This window comes from Vigna unguiculata, chromosome 11 (assembly GCF_037176805.1).
Source record: "Vigna unguiculata cultivar grain cowpea cultivar isolate G323 ecotype 2 chromosome 11, ASM3717680v1, whole genome shotgun sequence".
Lineage (NCBI taxonomy): Eukaryota > Viridiplantae > Streptophyta > Magnoliopsida > Fabales > Fabaceae > Vigna > Vigna unguiculata.
This window is the reverse complement of record NC_140802.1, coordinates 26,349,808-26,371,291: the sequence shown is the minus strand read 5'-3', so window position 1 is coordinate 26,371,291 and position 21,484 is coordinate 26,349,808. Positions and strand designations below refer to the sequence as shown.

At 33.3% G+C, this 21,484-nt stretch overlaps 1 protein-coding gene across 2 annotated transcripts; it reads left to right on the top strand.

Moving 5' to 3' along the window:
• Nucleotides 1-13,427: 13,427 nt before the first annotated feature.
• Nucleotides 13,428-21,211, top strand: LOC114170737 (mRNA capping enzyme family protein). 2 transcript variants are annotated; one of them, XM_085669476.1, is made up of 13 exons: nucleotides 13,428-13,831; nucleotides 14,472-14,611; nucleotides 14,690-14,761; nucleotides 14,854-14,925; nucleotides 16,059-16,160; nucleotides 17,589-17,645; nucleotides 18,079-18,217; nucleotides 18,759-18,823; nucleotides 18,932-18,982; nucleotides 19,234-19,296; nucleotides 19,409-19,532; nucleotides 19,668-19,729; nucleotides 20,829-21,211. In XM_085669476.1, the coding sequence occupies exons 1-13, from the start codon at nucleotides 13,756-13,758 to the stop codon at nucleotides 20,922-20,924; spliced, it is 1,119 nt and encodes a 372-aa protein (XP_085525602.1). In that variant the 5' UTR covers nucleotides 13,428-13,755; the 3' UTR covers nucleotides 20,925-21,211. The 2 variants fall into 2 exon arrangements, with proteins under 2 accessions (XP_085525602.1, XP_027912087.1); XM_028056286.2 differs by having other exon boundaries at nucleotides 13,429-13,831; nucleotides 14,693-14,761.
• Nucleotides 21,212-21,484: the final 273 nt, after the last annotated feature.

Sequence of the window (21,484 nt, the reverse complement as noted above, 5' to 3'; positions counted from 1 at the left end):
TTGTCCAACATGAATCCAAACATGGTTGACCTTGTTTTAGTATGAATTAGCATGGCATGATCTAAACTTGGCCCAATATGGACTTGATGTGGGTTTAACTCGACTCATCCTGACATCGACCTAACTCAACTCAACTCAATATGGGTATAACATGAATCAACCAAAGGTGGATTCCATTTGACTACCAAAGGTTGGTTTGACTCAAGTCAGTCCATGGTGAGTTGAGTTGACTCAGTCTGATGTGGGTCCAACTAGACTCGATCCAACCTCAACATTACTCAACTTGATTCGACCTGGCCCGACTATACTCGGGTCATTATTTTTCTCTTATTCCATTACCTTTTTGTGTCCATCTTGAGGGTTTTTTAGTGCTTAATTGTCTTTCGTTAGTGCATTCTCCTCAATTGGGTTTCATGGGTCATTATTCCAAATTTTGAGTAATTTGGCATTAATTGGTCTAATTTTTGTTTCTAATTGTTTTTAGGTATTTTGTGGATCAAATTTTGGAGCTTGAACATTAATCTTAAAATGAAGAGAGAGTTTCCACATCATTGCCACATTTGTGACATGTCAATTAGCCTGTCCACGTCACTAGGCCACCATTTTCAACCCATAGTGGCATTTTTGTAATTATGAGTGGCAGAATGGTGATGTGACCACGAGTTTTAGGTCATTTTTGTCAGGGGCATCCACTTCTTCTTCCCCATTCTCCATTTTTCATGTTCTTGAGCTTGGTTGGTGACCCATGGAGGTGCATCTTTCGTTTTTCATGTTTTAGCACTTGTTTTTAACGTTTTTATGTACCATTGATAACACCCAATGTGAGTTTTTCGTTTTGAACTCATTTGCTAGCTTGGGCATTTCATTTTGTGGATTGTATTGACTTGGAACAACATACATGTATAGGGTTTTCAGTTTTTATATCATAGCAGTCATTTTTGTTCCATTAAAGCTTTATAATTCTCTTTTGCTCTTGAATTGGATTGTAACTTTCTCTTAGTGGGTTATAGTCTAGTGGATTGAGAGTAGGCATAAGTGTCAATTTGGTGGCCTATAATAAGTGAAATTGTGTTTGAATCAAGGAAGTCAGTACATTTTTAATCATTGTTGCATTTCATTTAATTTGTTGATTAACATTCAAATTTGCCAACCCCCCTCCCTTTTTGTGTTGAATTGCATCTGGAAAACAAGCTTTGAATGAAAGGTTTGGTCACTGAGAGACGAACTTGGTTGAAATATTGAGTATTAGATTTACATTTTTATTTGATCGGGTACGACCTCGATCACCCGGCCTAACATGGATATAACTCTAATCGATCTAACATAGGCTTAACTCGACTAGCCTCAAAATGGACTCGTTTAGGCTTGATTTGGACCCAATTCAACTCAGCCGAAGGTGGGCCCAACTTGACTCAACCTAAGGCAGACCCAACTTGACTTGACAGAGGTGGGCACAACATGACTCAACCAAAGGTGGGCATGATATGACTTGGAAAGAGGTGGGTTTGACTCGACTTAGCATGAGGTTGATGAGCCCCTAACCCCTACCAAAGATGGAGAGATGTGCTTAGGGAAATTAAGCGTGATTAGGGTTCTTCACCTTTCTTCTCTTAGTTTATTGAGTTTTTAAATAAATTATAGACTTATATTTGTGTCTTGTGTTTTGTAGGTTTGTTAATGGTATATCGCCTTTTGAGATTGTCACCTTTTAGAGGAATGAAGGGCTTAGGAGGAACCTAGCCTAAGGGAGTGTACTCACCACACCCTTGAAAGTGGAGAAGAGAGCATCTTAAAGTAGAGACCGCTATGATTTGGCAACCCACACACATAGGAGTGAGAGAATGCAATTTTTGAAAATTTTTGTGATTAGTGGGAGAATATTCTCGATAGTACTAATCATTAGGTTCATAGAAAGATACTTTTTGCTTTTTGGTTGAAGTCCCTACACTTTGTATTATTGATAGGAGGTTCCTCTCTTGGCTTATTTAAGAGGGACCTATCTGTAACGTTCTAGCCGAAAATTACTTATTAAAATAAATAAAAATAAATAAATATATCACAACCTCATTTATTAAACATCAATTTCCCAAAAAACGCAGGAAAACTTAAATTTCGATGTTCAACGCGCCAATATAAATAAAATAAGTCGTATCAATACGTAATACAAATAAAATTGTATATATAATGATTACAATAAAACCATAGTCCAACATGAAAACTAGTGGTAACAAAAATCCCTGAGAGATTCTCACTCCGTCTCTAAGTATCGGTTTGCTCACCTGCATCAACATCTACTCCCATGTAACGAGTTACATGATCATCGCCACACACACACAGATAGGGTGAGCTCATTTAATTAAAACAACAATATAATAATCAATACCATATTAACAAATTTAAACCTGGTTAGTACTCTTCTCCCTTTTCTTTTTCTACTTCACTTTCAACACTTGCCTTTAGACGTCTATCATTTCTATACCCTTTAGGTGAGATCTATGATCGATCTTTGCTGTACGAGTGTCTACTCGCCCCTCCGACTACAGGCCACCACCTGATAGTCCACACGTGGGAATAACTTTGCCATAACATCTCACTGTGACACCAAGTGGAGTTCCCCAAAACAAACATAAGTTTGTAGTTGTTCCTAGACTACCAAATCTCTATCAGAATCCACTGAAGAGGGCAATCATCTGAAACCTCGCCGTACGAGCCACAATCCGCACTCGTAACTGGGCCCCGACCCAAAGCATCGCATCATGAACATCCTCTAAAGCGGTGTAGAAAACTTTTCTCGCGTACCGTCACTGGACCAAAACCACCTGGCACGCATCTCACGCCGCTAGGCGGAACTTAGTTCCAGACCGCCTGGCGGGCATCACACACCGCTAGGCGCCATGCGCCTGCAACACCCTCATTGTACCGCTATCGCCTGGCGGGCACCACCGCATCGCCAGGCGCCCTACTCCGTCGTCACTGCCTGGCGCAGCCATCACCCGTCGCCAGGCACCCTGCTCCCGCTGTGACCACTGTCACTGGTTTTTGACTCTACCGCTTGGCGACACGTCCCGCACTGTAACATCCCTGGCTACCCTTCTCCGTCCATTCATACCGGGCCCAGAGGCTGTCAGGTTACTACAGCCCAATGCACCCCAACCCCTCACCCTTCTCTGTCCATTCATACTGGGTGGGTTGTTGCCAGTGGGAATCGAACCCCCAACCTGACCTTTAACACCTCTGGCACACCAGCAGATGCTACCAGTTGTGCTGCAACATCCCTGGCTACCCTTCTCCGTCCATTCATACCAGGCCCAGAGGCTGTCAGGTTACTACAGCCCAATGCACCCCAACCCCTCACCCTTCTCCGTCCATTCATACTGGGTGGGTTGTTGCCAGTGGGAATCGAACCCCCAACCTGACCTTTAACACCTCTGGCACACCAGCAGATGCTACCAGTTGTGCTGCAACATCCCTGGCTACCCTTCTCCGTCCATTCATACCGGGCCTAGAGGCTGTCAGGTTACTACAGCCCAATGCACCCCAACCCCTCACCCTTCTCCGTCCATTCATACTGGGTGGGTTGTTGCCAGTGGGAATCGAACCCCCAACCTGACCTTTAACACCTCTGGCACACCAGCAGATGCCAGTTGGTAGCATCTGCTGGTGTGCCAGAGGTGTTAAAGGTCAGGTTGGGGGTTCGATTCCCACTGGCAACAACCCACCCAGTATGAATGGACGGAGAAGGGTAGCCAGGGATGTTACACGCACCGCCAGGCGCCATACCAGTAGCGCAATGCTACTGGTTTTTGGCATTTTTCTCAGGTCTTAAAAGACCCCCAAACATATCATACATCATTCAGGCAACAATGTTAATATTTCAGGACTATTATCATACATAAAACATAATATATACACATATAAATCACACCAAAAACAGGGATCATAATGTCTATCCCATTCTACTTTACTTATACATTGAGTCATAAAGCTATCACCAAAGACAACATATACTAATGACTCATGCCCAAATCCTATATACACAATTAAATTATACCAATTCAATTATCATCTTGCACATTTTCTCTTCATCAGTTCCTACTCTAAACCTGCCACATACCCCCAACCTAGTATCATGCCCTTTATGTTTATAAAACTCATGCTACTGCAATTCTCTCCATACATACACCATTACTTTATAACCACCCATTTTCGCAGAACGATCATTTAGAAACCAGACACAAAAACAAACCCAACTTGCCTTCAATCTATTTCATGCGTCACCCATCACATAAAATCATCACTGACTCAAATAACCCACAACCATGTCCATCGCACACTGCTCTTTACGTTCATACAGAAAACATATACATATACCTTGCATAAAATAACACCTATTTTATCAAACAGTGTGCTTACATCGTGCATAATGGTTTTCAACCCCCAACATAAACCCTAACACCCAATTTCAGATCAAAAATCATATCTTCCAACATACCATAATATTCATCATCTATCATAAACATCCCGATTCACAATCAACACAAAAAAAAACATCATGGCCATATCACAGATATCCCAAAAATATCAAAAATGGCCAAAAACAATGTAACTATGTTCGTGCCGCCTAGCGGTTCATCCTCTGCTGCCAGGAAATTCATGGAGGAAACCCAGAATCTAGTGAAAACGCATGTGCCGCCTAGCGACAGTTCATGCGCCGCCAGGCGATTTCTGAAAAAATCCAGAAAACGCGAACAAAACAAGAATTTGCAGGTTTTTGCAGTTCAAGCATGAATCAAAACTCATCTTTACATGATAACAAAATTAAAGCACACAGTCAGAACTCCCCTAACCTGGATTCCTTGCTTAACTTGGTAATTTCTCTATTTCCTCCTTGATTTCCAATAGTCTTCTTTGCTCTTCTTCCAATTCCCTTCTTCCTATCAACCTCAACTCAGTTTTTAATCTAAATTCGTCTCTCCTCACAGCTCCTCCCAATGGCAGACGTTCAACCCCCTTCTCTCTCCTCAATTGGTCTCTTTAATCATACCTTAATTAGAGTTAATGACCATAAAACGAAAATTAAGTGTTTAGTGAGCTTAATGGTCATTCAATGGTGTTTAGAGGCACTTTTCCCAGCCATCCTAGCTGCCCTCTTACGACTAGGGTTTGTGTGACTCTTCATGTTCATGTCAAAAATGAATTTGGCAAAAAGAAATTACTTTGTCTAAACTAAGATTCAAACCCATGTTACTTGATAATATTCACACATCAAATATTATATCCTTACCTATCACACCCAAGCATCTCTAAAAAAATACTAAGAATTAAATAACACACAATTGGCATACTTAGGAGTCGAACCCAAGTCCTCACACACAATAAAGTACTCTCAACCAATTGAGCTAGTACTTTTTCACATCATGAATGTTAGTATTTAATGCCATAAAGGCTTCTCCTACCCGCATTTATTAAATACTTATTTATTTAATTACTTAAATTTTGTGGGTCTTACACTATCCATCACTTGTAAAGAGTTGAATGTTTAAGAGTAAAATTACTATAGCCAATTTTCGTATGCCTCTTTTTCTAGAGTGTGCTTCTCTCTCAGTCTTCTTATCTTGAACTTTGGTTCAAAAGATAATCATATGATAATCGATGAAGATTTTGACTATGGAAGAGTTAGAGATTCAACTTGTCTCCATATATTTGTTCTTCTTTATATTGTTTATTATTTGTAAAAACCCTCTTTTTATTGTTTTATGCTTCTAACATTTATGCAAATTCTTATAAGTGGTGTTTTAAGTGAAATTTTTAATTAAATTTGTTGGAAGATGACTTGAATTGGCTAACCCTATATATACTATATTATTATCAAATTTAGAATGCAATAGAATGCCCAATTTGGTGCATTATAGGATTAGGGTAGTGCATTAGATAATTGACTTCTATTTGATTGTAAAAATGACAACATTCACTTCTCTATAGCTTAAATCAACAAAAGATGCTAGATAACATAACTAAGGTGTGGTAATTTAAAACAACAACCATCAAAGAGGCCTGAGTTGTAAGGAAACTCACTTAGGATGAGCTTTTGGGAATCTTATGAAGTGCACCTACAAGACTAAAGTGAAAACGAAGCATCAACTTCATCAAACATAGGTCGTCAAGCTAAAGTGAATTTACTAACTCATAGAAGAAAGAAGACTAGAAGCCTTAAAACTCTAGAGGAAGATGTGGAAGTGTTTAAGGTTGAGTCTGAAAGCTCAACCAATGAGGAAATATCATTCATGTCTTGAAAGTTTGAGCATATGCTTAAGTGAAGAGGATAATGAAACCAAAGGTTTATCAAAAGATAAAGGAAGGTTTCATTTGACAAAGAAATGATGAAGATTTACAAGATATCATCTGCTATGAATGTGAAATATCTAGGCACATGTGAACTAAATGTCCCAAGCTAAAGAGAAACCCCAAGTTTAGTTAGGAAGACTTAGACTCGAGATTGGACTCAATGTCATGTAACAAGCAAACTTAGGTGTGATGGCAGATGTAAAAGGAGAGGTACAAGTTTATTTCTCTTATGGGGATCTTTTTCATAGCTACAACTTTATCGTTGAGCGGTTCTTAAAACTTAAGCAAAGATTTAAAATATTGTTTATAGAAAATGAAAAGCTCCAGAAAGATAAACTTGCAGTTGATGAATAAGTAACAACCTTAGAGTAGACTCAATTGTTAAACATTAAGAAAATTAAGTGTTTGGAAGAAAAAATCACATGTTAATTTTGAAAAACTTTCTTGAGATCTTTAAGGCTCTAAACTTTATATTTTAAAAATATAGTCAGTCATATGACTAGTCTAGTCTTGAGTATGATCTGAATAGTAAGAAAAATCATAGCAAAGCTTTTTTTGAAAAAGATAATGTGCTTGCTTTGACTATACTAAGTCTGGACACACTAGTGTTAAATGCAAACTTAAGAGAAAACCTCTTAAAACTAGTAGAAATTGAACCAAAAGAGTTTGGCTACCAAAGTAACTCATAATTATTATTGAAGATTTCTTTTGTGGAAAAGGTCAAGGACTAAGTTGGTTCCTTAGTCCTAGGTTAAGACACATGGAAAGCATAAAGTCTGCATTCTTTAATCTTAGGAAACATGTGGAGGCAATGTTCCTTTTGAAGGCATTGACAAGGGAAAATCTCAAGTGTTGGTTCCATAGGTATTTCTTCTCTTGTATCAATTAAAAATGTTTTATATGTTGAAGGACTTAGGCAAAAGTAGATGATCCCCAACAATCAATAAAGTCTTGATGATAAATAAATACTCTACTAGATGAGTAAGTTTTTGGTAAGAAGTGAAATTATGATTAGATGACTAAGAGAGAGTGTTTAATGGAAATAGAAAGAATGAGAAATTGATCAATGTTGTTCGAAGATCAAAATATATTATGTATATTGTTACTTGCATGTGCTAAATGATTATTTTTGTACAATGTATGTGTCAACAAAAGGAATAAATCTAGTTAATGCAAAGGAAAAATTTGAGCATTAGACGAGTCTAAGGATTAGCCGAGTCAAGGTGTTAGACGAATCTAATAGTAGAAATAATCAAGTGAATGCGTTAGACAACATAAGTCTCTAGACAACCTTAGTCACCATGTTAGATGACTAAGGTGTTAGATGACTAAGACATTAGTTGACCAAGGGTTAGATGACCCAAGGAAATTCAAGTAATTAGACCACCAAGGTATTAGATGACTCAAAGGATTAGATAACTTAAGACAATTTAAGTCATTAGACGACCTAAGATTCGAAAAACCAAGGTATTATACGACCTAAAACAACTTATGTCATTAGACGACCTAAGTGTCAGAAAACCTTTAATGTTGAAACCTTTATAATGTGCTTTGATGGTTTGAAACAAGTTTTTTATCTTTGATTATTCATGTGAATTAACATATTGATACAAGTTTTTAAAATAGAGATTCAATGATATGTATTACAATGAATATTATCATTTTGGAAATAGAAAGTTTTTGAATCAAGTTTGAGCTCTAAAAATTCAAATGCTGAATCAAGTTGATGAAATATCTAATATTGAGAAATATATAATGAATAAGTTGTTTCATGGAATGAAAGATATTATTGCTCTAACAATAATGAAGATATTTTTGTACATAATGTAGGTTTCCATTATATCAATAGGGAAAAAACAACTTGGTCATGCGACCCTCATATATGGAGTTACTTTGAAGTTTTAAATGCAGTTAAGGAAATCAGGTATGTTAACATTAAGGGGATGTGGTATGTTGTTGAAAAAATGTTGCACTTATTGTCAGATAACGATGGTGCAATTAATATGATGAATGTAGCCAAGCATTTTGGGCAAGTTCATTTGTTTGTGGTTCATGATGTAGATGAAGCAGATGTAGTACATGGTGTGGATAAAGCAGAGGTAGTAAGTGGTGTGGATGAAGTAGAGATAATACATGTTATGGATGAAGTAGAGGTTCTTTACATTTGTGATGCACTACATGTTGATGTTGGAAGTCACTATGAGGAAGTTGTGGTAGGTCTAGTTGATGAAGTGGAGGGTCAATGTCAAGAAGTGGAGGGTTTGGTCACGAAGTGGAGGGTGCAAGTGGAGAAGTGGAAGGTGTGGGAAGACCCAAAAGAAGATTACCAGAAAGACCTAAGAAAAATAGAAGGTTGGAAGAATGAGAGTTAAGGAAGGATGACACCCAAATAGTAAAGGTGGTCACAAAAAAAAGTGTAGCATATGTTGTCTTGTTGGGCATAACAAGAATAATTGCTAACTTCGACTTGTAGATGAATTAGATACTGCACCAGAATCAACTTAGGAATCTACAAACCCTACTGACCCACCACTAACAACAACGTAACAATCATCACAAGAAACACAACCACCACCAACAACAATGCAACAATCCTCACAAGAAACACAACCACCACCACCATTAACAAGTCAACCACCACTGGACAAAAGTCACATAGCAACACCAGACCAGCATTCTCAACATTCAAAGCCATCAACAACTTCAAGGAGGATGAAATTGCAATTTATGAGGCCATGCCCATGACTGTCTTTATGTTTTTTGTCCTTTGTACTGTACTTTTTGACAAACTTAGTTGGTGAAGATTAATATTTTTGTTTTGTATTGACTAATTTAAGGTACCTAAATGTGGTGAAAGACACTATTACCAGACATCTATCAAATTTAGCAAGTTGACTTGGTTTGCCAAACATTAATCATATTGTGGTATTGTGCAATGTATTGAATTTTATCCAATGTTCGTAAATTTTTAATTTTCGTGATGTGGACATTTGTTAGGACTACATTGACAATTTTTTACAAAATTTGGAATTAATATGATCATAACAAAAACATTATTTCATTTACTCAATTTAGAACATTACAAAACAAATTCAACATTGCAAACCACAACACATAATGCAAACCTAAATACCTCAACTTTACAATACTACAAACAACAACACTATGTTAAATACAATCATAACACAACTGAATCCTACTACTAATTGCATCCTTTTCTTATAAAACTTAAGTGAAATGTCCATATCATTTATTTTCCTCTTTTTCCTAATGATGATAGCATCCCTTTCGTCAACATCTTCTACATAGCACCATTTGAAGAACTTACACCAGACAACATCAGAAGAACCACTTTGTCAATCAACGAACCAAAAATAACACAACAAAAATTTATTACATAAAAATAATAAACATTTAGTAGTATTAAGCTCGCCTTGTAATTGGGATAACCCCAAAATTGTCTACAAATGTTCTTAGGAGTTCTTGTTATTCTCAAAGTTGCCAGCTCTCCACAATTACAAATGTGGGTTAAACCCATTCTCATTGATCCTCCACCATGGCATGAAGTCCTAAAACAACGTTGGCCCCAACTATTACAGCTAAAGGAAGAAGATTGGCAGCACGGCATACCTATCTAATGAAGGCACCAAGGGGGATTGAGGATGGAGGAAAGAGTACTCTAAAACTTTCTTCAGGCCATGATATCCATCTAAAAACCCTACTTTCTTATTTATCCCCAAATTTATAATTAAAATACATGTAAATCCACCTCACATAGTACACAAACAAGCCACATAATAACAAATCAAAGACGTAATGCAAACAGTGCCAACATGTACAATGCTCTATTACTGATTTAAATGGCTTCAAGAAAAATGACCAAATTGAGCACAAATTATAAAAATTAGGACCATTTTGAATATTACAAAAATGAAAATTAAAGTAAACAAAATTTTTGAAAATTGGGACCAATCATGTATTTAAACCTTATTATTTTAATTTAAAAATGTTTCATGGACTACAACAATTTTATGAAGGATTCAATTGTCTTTTCCTTGATTATTTTTAAGAAATTTCATATAGTATATAAAAATGTTATTGAAATTAATTTATACATCTATATTTGATATGTTTAGAAATTTGATTTTTTTTTTATATTTCATAAAGTTATATATATTGAAAAATGTTAACTTTTTAAAATTAATCCAATACAATTTATATTTTAAATTATTATTTAAATTAATAATTATTTTACCAAATGTAAATTATTTTTCTATAATTTTTTTAAACTAATATGAAGTCATGGCAAATAGGATTTCGATTTAACTAAAATCTTCATAAAATTTATGTTTTATGATTATTATTATTATTATAATAATACTATCTATACTATTTATTTTGGTGTATATATTCATTTTTCGTATTTATCTTTTAATTTTTTTTAAATTAAAATAATTATTTTGTCAATTTTATCCTTGTCACAACCGAAATCGTCACTGGACGACGAACCAAAAATTAAAATTTGAATAAATAGAGTTTGGGGTTGCCACCATAATTATTATAGGAAACTATGGAAAACCATAAAAGGGAGCAACGTCTGCGAAAAAACAAATTTTGGGTCTGGGAGTCGGTTACGCGTGGGGAAGGTATTAGCACCCCACAACGCCCGTCCTAAGACGGTACCTTTAATTAACTGTGAAAAATTTATGTATTTTTTTCAAAATATTTAATTTTACCCCAAAAATAGTAATAAAAAAATGTAAGAAAAAGAACTAAAATATTTTTTTGATTTTTTGGGCCCGAGAAGGATTAATCCTCGCTCCTATGTATCTCTATATCAAAAAGTAAACAAAGAAAAATATTTTTTATATTTATATCATATATATATATATATATATTTTAGAAAAAAACCAAAAGTTAAATTGGATGTCATGCGACGCGAACGGCCGGACAGATACTAAAAAAAGAGGAAAAATATTTTTTTTATGATTAAAAAAGATGAAAATTGGAAAAACTAAATCAAAAAATGAAAGAACTGAGAGTGATATACCTTAAAAAATTTTCAACATCTCATCATCTTTTCTCTTTTTTTTTTTTTCTTGTTTCCTTTTCTAATATTTTTGTGTTTGTTTTTTCGAATAAAAATAAGAATGAGAGGTGTCTGTGTGGGTGGCAATGAGAGTAAGAGAGAGTGTAGAGGATGTTTTCTTCTCTCTTTTTTCTACCTCCTTCAATATATATATATTTTTTAAAGAGAGATAAAAAAAAGAGGTGTGTATGTGGGAGTGGTGATGAGAAAGAATGAGAGAAGTGTAGAGGATGTTTTTCTCGGTTCTCCTTTCCGTAGACAGAGTGCGTATTTATACTCACACCTTGCAATATCAATGCAATCTGAGTCTTAATTGTAATGAACAATATAAGGAAGGAGTTGATCATGATAGCAACACATTATGGAAATCAAATCGCAGCAAATCAGAACACAGAATCAATCAAGATCAATAAATCAATAATGTTGATTGTAACTGTCAATAAATCATAGAACAAAATCAATCCCAAATAGTAATATTGATTCTTACCATTTTAAGATATATTGCTTCTAATCATTACAATCATATCACTAATTTCTCTTTCAGAAACAAAGGATATAAACTATTTGAGTTGAGTTGTTGGGCTCATGAAAAGGAGTGTGATAATTAATAACAAATTAGACTCTTCCTTCTTTTTTCTTTTTTTTTCTTTTTTTCATCTTTCTTTTTTTCTTTTTTTTTTCTAAAAGTAAAGTTTTGAAGAAAATTTTGTTTCACATTTTTTATTATTTTCCATTAACTAAAACTTTTACTTTTTATTTTTTATTTTTTTTTGAAAATAAATTTATTCACCCGGATAAAATTGGGTGTTGATAATCCTTTAAGTGATCTATTTTTAAGATTGATATTTTTTTCTTTATTTTTTAAAATTTAATTATTTTTTAAATTAAAATAATTGTTTATATAAAATTGTAAAATTTATTTATATTTATTTTTATAATTATAATAATAAAAAATTTATTAATTTTGGTTATAATAAATAAATAAATACACATTCGTTCTCACGGGTTAATTATTATGGTAATATTTTATTATTAATTACAGAAAATATTGATAATACTATTCGTTTCTTAATAAACTAGTGAAAAGAAAGATAAAGATATTTAGGCATATGCGCATATATAATATAGTGCTATTTTTATTGAGTCAAAATTTAATAATTTATAATAATTATTTTTACATATTAATGTATATTTTAATTTTAAATTTAATATTTCTATTTATGTAATATATGTACTTTTATATTGCTTTATTTAATTTTAAGATATTATTTAAACAATTTAAATTTAAAATTAGAAAAATTTGAAACCATGAAAGAAAATAATTTGAATGTGAGAAAATAGAAAAATTCGAAAGTGATAAAATAAAATTAAATAGTCAACAGAAAGATTCAGTTTTAAACTTATTTAATAGAGAATAAGAAAAAATATATAATGTAATTTTTCTATATCAGAAAGTAAAATCTAAAATGAACTTCTATATGTAGTTATAGTTAAACATAATAAATTTTTTTATAATAATTAGATTATTATGAATATTGTTACTAATTATTACTAATATTTATTATTATTGATATTATAATTGATAATATTTTTATAATTAATATTAATATTATTATAATTAGTAATAATATTATAATATTATTATAACAAAATTGAAGTCATATTTCTTTAAAGTCAAATAATTTGTCTCCATATCATTTTTATTTAGAGAAATAGTGAAATTAGAGTAGTGTTTCCCTAACAACTCAACTTTAGTTTTCTCATGTATTTTACCAAACATAGTTTACCAATTGTATTTTCTTTTAAAATTTACCTATTTTAATAATTTAAATAAAATAAAACTATTTTAGCAAAAAAGAAATGATAAATCTCAGAAATAAGAAAATTAATAAATTGTGTTATTTAGGTATTGTTTACACTACTAATCTTTATTTAATTGGCTTCTTTATATGAGGGTTTGGTTCTAATTAATTTATTCATAAATTGAATACCATTGTTGGGAAGGAAAGAACCCAGCTTCCTTTAGCACCACCATTAACATACCGCTATATATCCTTCCACAGACCAGAAATTTTATTGCTTTTTGCGTATCTTTCACTTTCACTTCCACTATTCTCTCTTCAAATCGAACATACCCTACACGAACACAACCCTACGCAAAAGCCACACCAATACTCCCTCAGTTTCGGCAAAAAAAAAAAAGAAAAAAGAAGCACTTGGGAACAGTTTTGATTGTTGTTCTGATATCCTTTAACGATTATTGCAGCATCTTCCGGCACGCAGAGTGAGTGAGTTCATTCTTCTTCAATTTATTGTTCCCAATGAAACGTGGGTACCAGGAATCTCCTTCGACCTCGGTAGGTCCACCTCAATCCAAAGCTAGGCATGATCCTCAAGGTAAATATTTTAGTGTTTTGGCTCTAGCCCATTTGTTTTTTCATCTTTATTTCACCGTTTTGAAGGGTTTGTGGATCTGGAGTTGATTGGGTTTGACACTGTAGGTTGGTTGAATTTCCAAGTGGAGGAATGGGGTTAAAGGAATGTTTGTGGCTTTTGTATTGGGTTTGGTCTGAAATACGGAGTTAACAATTGACAATTGTATGAAATTAAAGTGCACCCCTGGTTTTGAAATATTGGGTTGCAGTTTGGGAATTGTGGTTAAAAGTAGAGGTTTTTCTGGTTGTTAACTGCATATTGCTCAACCAAAGTTACTGGCATGTTTGATAGAAGCAATATTGCAATGGACTTGCTTAATTAAATATAAATGAACTTCATAGTAATTTGTGGTGCGAAGTTTCATTGTGTAAAGAGTTTGTATGATTCAATTGTGGGCATTAGAGGCTTTGTTTTCCACTTGTTGGAAGGTTCTGGAAATTAGTTCACAACCACAATTGCGACTGCATCAGCTGCTAAGAATTTTCTATAATATCAAGAATCGTGATGAAACTGCAAACGTCAGTGCGGATGCTTTTCTTGTAATAGGTTTATATGGGGTTGTGGTTCTAGGGTTAATTATCGTTTGATGCGTTGTGTTTAGGTGGTGCAAATTTTCTTGAGGATGAAAGCACGAAGATTTTTGCTCGGAAAGTAGCTGATCATTATAGTGCAAGATCTAACCAGACTTTGGAAGAACGGGAGGCCAGTCCAATAATTCATTTAAAGAAACTCAATAACTGGGTATGTATTGTGTTCTGTAATGTATGATGTGTTACCCACAGATTACTACATGATTGCAAATTAATTTCTGTCATTTAGCAGATTAAGAGCGTCTTAATTCAGCTTTATGCCCGTCGAGGAGATGCAGTACTTGATCTAGCCTGTGGCAAGGTGTTAATGGGCTTTCAGTTGTGTTTAAATGCCACTAGTCATTCCCAGTTTCTTAGCCAAGCATCCTTTTTTGTTTCATGAATGTTTATCAGGGTGGTGATCTTATCAAATGGGACAAGGCCAAAATTGGATACTATGTTGGTATTGACATTGCCGAAGGTTCGGTGAGTATTATTTTGCACTGGTTTTCTTATCATGCTTCCATATTGACTTCCCCCAAATCATATCATTTATAGGGATGAATTAGGGGTACACCTCTTGCAGATTAAACACCAATATTTGCATTTTCTTAGTGTATCCAATGCCAATAGTGTCTAACATGGTTGTCAATAGCGTTGTATATTGGAGCTGTAGTGGATTGGATTCGTGGCTATTTCACTTGCTATGCTGGCGCTACCATGATATAGGCATCAAAAACCCATTTCTTTTAATGTATTCCGTTACATTTTTTCTCTTGCTTTAGATTTCCCAATTCACATTCTACTAGTTTTATCTCTCTTATTATGTTTTTTTTTTTTAATTTCACCATCATCTTTCATTGTTTTTAATCTCATCACTATGTTCTTTTATTGCTTAAAGATTGGTGGTAATTGTGTATAAAACTTGTCACCTATTATTTATCACGAATTTCTTTAATTTTGGTTTTCCTTTTTTTAGTGTTATCATGTTTAGTATGAATTCTTAAGTTTTTTTCTACTATTTAAAATAAAGTCATCCTGCCTCTTGACATAACACTTTCAGAGTTTACCACTGCCATCTGAGATTTATAACTATGCTCTCCAATACTACATTAGTATGTATCGATGATGTATCCAAAGAAATAGTTATTAAAAACTGTAGCCAAATATGAGATATAGAAGCTTGAATAAGAAACATAGAAGTATTGTCTTTTGATTAACCAAAAATGGAAGTTGTGCTCTTTATGGATGATGCTCAAGAAGGTGGTGTGAGATTGATATTATTCCCATTTCTTTCATTCATAGACAAAAGCTATTCATTGTAGTTTGGAGAGCTCAAGAGCTCATAAGCCACACATCAAACTCCAATACTTCCTCATGTAGTCCACTAGTTGGACCTTGCAGTTAGATCCTAAGATCATCCCTTTGCAAGTGGTAGTAAATTTTTAATTTTGGTTATGTATTTCCCCAACTTTTGGTGATAACTTATAATTATATTTTATTGCTCAAATCCATGCCCATTACATGGTGAAACACTGTATACCTTATCTTGTCAAACTATTGTTATTATGATGTATGTGTCCTCACTATTTTCTCATTGAATTCAACAATCTTTCCAGATCAAAGACTGTCGAACACGTTACAATGGTGATGCTGACCATCATCAGCGACGTAAAAAGTTTACATTTCCTGCTCGCCTTATATGTGGAGATTGTTATGAGGTGATTATCATTTCTATGCTTTTAAAATAAAGTTCTATGATTTTTTATTGATTACTTCATTAGATCCCAAAAGTAAGATTTAAATTACTAAATTTTTGATTTGTACTTCACATTTCATGTCTATTTATTCGTGTTAAAAATGGTGACAAAACCGAAAGGAAGTGTGAATAACCTTGACAGGTCTATTATAGATGAATAGAAACTTAAAAGGGGTTTAGTTGTAATTGGTTGTAACTGGGTAGTTAGTATGTGGTTTGGCCTAATAAATAGGCTCTCTGTTGTAGTTGGGGGTTTTTCAGCTTATTTTTTAGATTGATATACTGGTGTTTTCTAAGGAGAGTGTCTCTTTTGGGGTTAATTTTGTTTACCTGTGTGTGTGTGTCGTGAATACAACTCTTTCTGTTAGTTTTTGTAGCAGAGTAGGTGTTGTGTATTAGGATTTTCGATTCTTGGTTCCTAACAATCGATCTGACCTGCTGGATTTGATTATGATGGAGAATTGGGTGGGAACTTTAGAGAGATTGGTTAGTGAGCAAGAACTGACATCGGCAGAACTAAAGGCAAATCTTGAATATGTCAAGAACTGACATCGGCAGAACTAGAGGGATATTCACAAGGTTTTTAAAAATGATCTACTTCTACGACAACTATGTCTCGGTCTTTTAGGATTCCACAATTTTAAATTTTCTTCCTTCAGATTCCTTCCCTCAAAATCAAACTAAACAAAGTTTAAGCAGAAGATTTTGATCTGTTGATAATTTCTTGTTGTCAGTAACCTTTTTTTTTTCCTCTCATTTTGTTTTGTTTTTGTTCTATCTGCAAAAGTATTCAGCATACTATAATTCAATTTCAATGGGTTCGGAACTTTAGTACAATTACTTCCAGTTATGTTTTGTCTCATTTTCAAATTGTAAAGTAACATGTTTTCCGCAGTAGTTGACTAGTTGTTTACTGAATTGCCTAGGTAGATAGGAATCTGATAGAATAGTTATTAATCAAGTAGATTAAATTTTTAGAGTGTCTTTGTTTCCTGTTTTTGAAAGTTTTTTTTTTTCTTAAATGAAATGAAAAAGCAAACAACTTCTTAAATCTGTCTTTTTTAAAAAAGTAATACCTTTTTTTTCAGTTTTATAAATAATAGACCTGATAACATCTGTAAGTTGTTTTGATTTTATGTTTTCAGTTTTCTATTGCTCGTGTTCTTTTATTATTTCGTCTTCCTCTCCCACTTCTATTTTTTAAAGATTATCTTTTTAAAATTGTTATATATCATAAAAGAATTTTCAAAAACTAAAAAACAAAACACAATTAAACACTAAATTTTCTTCAGAGAAAGTGATATTGCGATCTTCAACTTCAATACCAAGTTCTGAATTTTGTTTAGATGTTCAAAGAAGGTCTAGTTGTTCATATTATTTGCAATTGCAGGTTCGCTTGGACAAAGTTCTTGCGGATGATGCTCCTTTTGATATTTGTAGTTGCCAGGTAAATGATACTCTTAAAATAATTATATATAGTTGTTGAGTTTATGCAGAAAGAGAAATTTGTGTGTGCTGCCACAAAACCTAGTACCCTTAGAAGTGGCCTCTTCCAGTAACTACCATGTTTTCTGCTTTGAGTTTTGATCCATATGTTCTTGTTTTGTATCCTTACCTTTCGTTTTTCTTTTATTGCATTTAAAAATATTTATTTGGCATCTAATTTTGTTCTTGCAAAGCCCTTGTTCTGCTGCAGTTTCTCTGATACAAAAAATAAAAATGTAATTAAATTATGTGTCAACTGTAAATATTCTTGATTACTCCTTCCTTTCTTCTTTTAATAAACAAAACCATCGTACTGTTTTGTCTCAATAAATTATGAACTTTACATTTTAAGAGCGAATGTTGGATTTAGTCTGATAAACATTTTAAATGTGCAGTTTGCATTACATTACTCATGGTCTACAGAAGCCCGTGCCCGGCAAGCATTAGCTAATGTATCAGCTTTACTTCGCCCAGGAGGCATTTTCATTGGAACTATGCCTGATGCGAATGTGATTGTCAAGAAGCTTAGAGAAGGTTTTTCTTGCATGTTCAACTATTATTATTCTTTTAAAATAAATTTAGTAGTTAATGAAGTACTTTGACATCCTTTGTCTCATGTGACTGACCTCATGTAGTGAAATAAGAAATCATAACTGTTATTTTAAAAAAGTTGATAGAGATTCATAACATTTATTAAAACAGTTCACATTGACTTGTTGGTATGTTTAATGTTTATGTTAATAGTTTTAATTAAAACAATAGTATGTGTTGGAATTTGGTCCTTTGTCATTTAAAATGTCTCAATGCATATTAAAATCTTCATCCTTTGACATGTTTATGTTATCAACAAGAACAGAAACGATCATTTCCCCAGTAGAGTTTTGCACTTCTGGTGTTTCTTCTCTGCTTGCGACATTTCCTATTTGGAATTGAACTGATAAATTATTTTGCACGACATGTGCTTCACCAATAACACGCTTTGATCCTTTCTTGCGTATAAGTGGGGGATTTTGTTGGGTATGGCAATCTATTTCCTCATTTTGATTGGAGATGCTATTTTCACTGTGATTTGCAGCTGAAGGATTAACTTTCGGTAACAGTGTCTATTGGGTGCGTTTTGATGAAGAATTTTCTGACAAGGTAAGTTTGTCCTCGTGATCCTTGCGTCATCTTTAAGGCCAGAAACCTCTAATTATGGAAATGATTTTGTGAATTCTACTTACTTGAAATTATCCTTCTGTTTTTCAGAAATTTAAATCTTCCAGCCCCTTTGGAATAAAGTACACGTTCCATTTGGAGGTATACTTTCTTTCTAATCTTCCTTTTCTTAATATCAAGTAGCTGTTTTCTCATCACACAAGTCTGGTTTGCAGTTTCCTTGTCAAATTACAATGCGATATATGACTTTATGCATGCATAAATGGAGAACCTTTGTGTAACAAGTATTATGATTTTATCATTCAAAGACAATGTCTCTTATTTAGTTCACTTTAAATTTCCATACTTTTAATTTCTATCCCGCCATTTTAAGACATAATGTCTTGTTTCAGGATGCTGTTGATTGTCCTGAATGGATTGTTCCCTTCCACATATTCAAGTCGTTAGCTGAAGAGGTATGTAGCACACTGTCTGTGATACTCTGCCAAATTTCTAGCTCTTCTGAGGTAAGTGTTGATTACAATGACTTGTTTTCGTAGACTACTTATTTAAACTTATCATTTACAGTATGACTTTGAGCTTGTTTTCGCAAAGAACTCGCACGAATTTGTGCACGAATATATGAAAAAACCGGAATTTGTGGAGCTCATGCGAAGATTAGGTGCATTGGGAGATGGAAACCAAGATAATAGTAAGCCATTTCAATTTCCATTTAACTTCATTGACCAATGCGTTTCCCAGTCTTTTTTATGTGAAATCCTATTTTTAGGTGTTGTGGTTCGTGGTAATCCTAGTAATTTAGTACTTGTGCATACTTCTATTTCAGGTACACTCTCAGCTGATGAATGGGAGGCAGCATATTTATACATGTCATTTGTATTGAGAAAGGTAAGTAGCAAGCACTTGAGCTGCCTCTTAGAAAGAAAAACTTCAATCCTCCTTTATCTTCCAGAAAGGAAGTGTGATAACTAAGATAGGATAGAAATACCAAATTTTCATAACTTGTTTAAAGAGTAGAAATAAGAAGTAAGAAGAAAAAGTTATAGTAAAGAGAATGTTTTTGGTTAAATTATTTATTTTTAATTAGTATAAGAGTTTTATATAATTTATTTATATATTTATTTTTAATTAGTATTAGAGTTTTATATAATTTATTTATTTTCATTCTTCTTTTCATCCAAAACAAATGCTAAAATAATTTCCTGTTTCTTTATTTTGCTTTATTTCATTTCTTTATGTTAAATGCTCGAAATTAATATGTCTCTAGCGTTCTTGTTTGATTTGAACAAAATTGCCTTGAGTGAAAGATAAGATACTTGTGGTTTATACATAAAAAAGGATAAACTACAAGTACTGAGAATACTAAAATTTTGCATGTTGATAATAGTGCCACCATTTTCATGTCAAGTGCTTTTATTTGGCTTTTTGATTCCTAAATTTTGTTGACTCTTAGCCCTTATAAAATTCTTGATTTACGTTTTGGTTTGTTTTTTTAGGCTTTTCTACTAAAGGTTAAATATGTTTTCTATCCTCTAACTATTTTTGAAAGTTGTGTTTCATCTCTAAACTAAACTATATATTCATTTCGTCCTTACATTATATGAAAATCATGTTAAACATCGTTTCTATCAAACGACATGGAGGTTGAGGAATTCCTTGTTACATGAAACATTCCATGTGGAGTTTGTTGAGAGAATGTTTTACATTGCTTTAATAAAGTGTGTAGAGATGAAATAGGTTTAAATAATTTGTGGTCGAAAAAAATATTTAACCCTTTTATTAATATATATATATATATATATATATATATATATATATTGATTTTGTTTCTTTAGTATTATTGTAATATTGTCAAAAGGAACAACACATTATAAGGAGTAAAATGCAAAATATATATATAATAGGACTAAAAGAAAATAACAAAAAAAGATTATATTTGTGGTAATAAAGAAAAAGCTGAAATGGGGTTATTGATGTAATGACACAGCGAGGTCAACCTGACAAAAGCCAACAGGGTAGCAGAAGGGATCGAGGGTCAATGCAGATTGCAGAGGAAGACATCATGTACATTACTGATTACTGAACCAACAATAACCTCTTTCTCAATTTTCTAGCATGGAATGGATTAGGGCATGAAGATGCCAATACTTTTGACCTCTAGCAACCATTTTGCTGCTTGAATTTTTGTAGGGTGCACTATAAATAATTTTAAACAAAATTTGTACGTCCAAATTTGTATTAGCTTCTGGTCTGGATTAGACATGTGGCAGTCTATTTTAGCAAACTCCCTCACACTAATATATTCTTCCCTGTTACAGCAGATGAGACTATCAGTGAATATGAAAAACAATCCTTATTTAGAATTTCAAATTTTCAAGAAATTTATAATGTATAGAATTTGGTTTTTCATCCTTTTCTAATGCAGAAAATATAAAACTTGTTTTTACGTCATCTCAGTTTGGTGCTGAAGTTTGTCTAATCTTCTCTTGTCTTGAATTGCTACGGTTTTTGTCATCAGCATTGTTAAGAGTTAATTACGAAAGAGTTGTGAGAAACCTATAAGAATGTGAAAAGACCATGGCAGTCTAGTGTGTGGATGTTCAGAATTGTATCAGCTTACTTAATCAGTGTTTTCAAATTCAA

What these genes read in the sequence shown, in the direction of transcription:
- LOC114170737 (XM_085669476.1), top strand. Translation starts at nt 13,756, where the DNA reads ATGAAACGTGGGTACCAGGAATCTCCTTCGACCTCGGTAGGTCCACCT. An exon ending in TATGTGGAGATTGTTATGAG is followed by an intron (nt 16,161 to 17,588) that starts GTGATTATCATT and finishes TTGCAATTGCAG; the next exon opens with GTTCGCTTGGACAAAGTTCT. An exon ending in ATGAAGAATTTTCTGACAAG is followed by an intron (nt 18,824 to 18,931) that starts GTAAGTTTGTCC and finishes TCTGTTTTTCAG; the next exon opens with AAATTTAAATCTTCCAGCCC.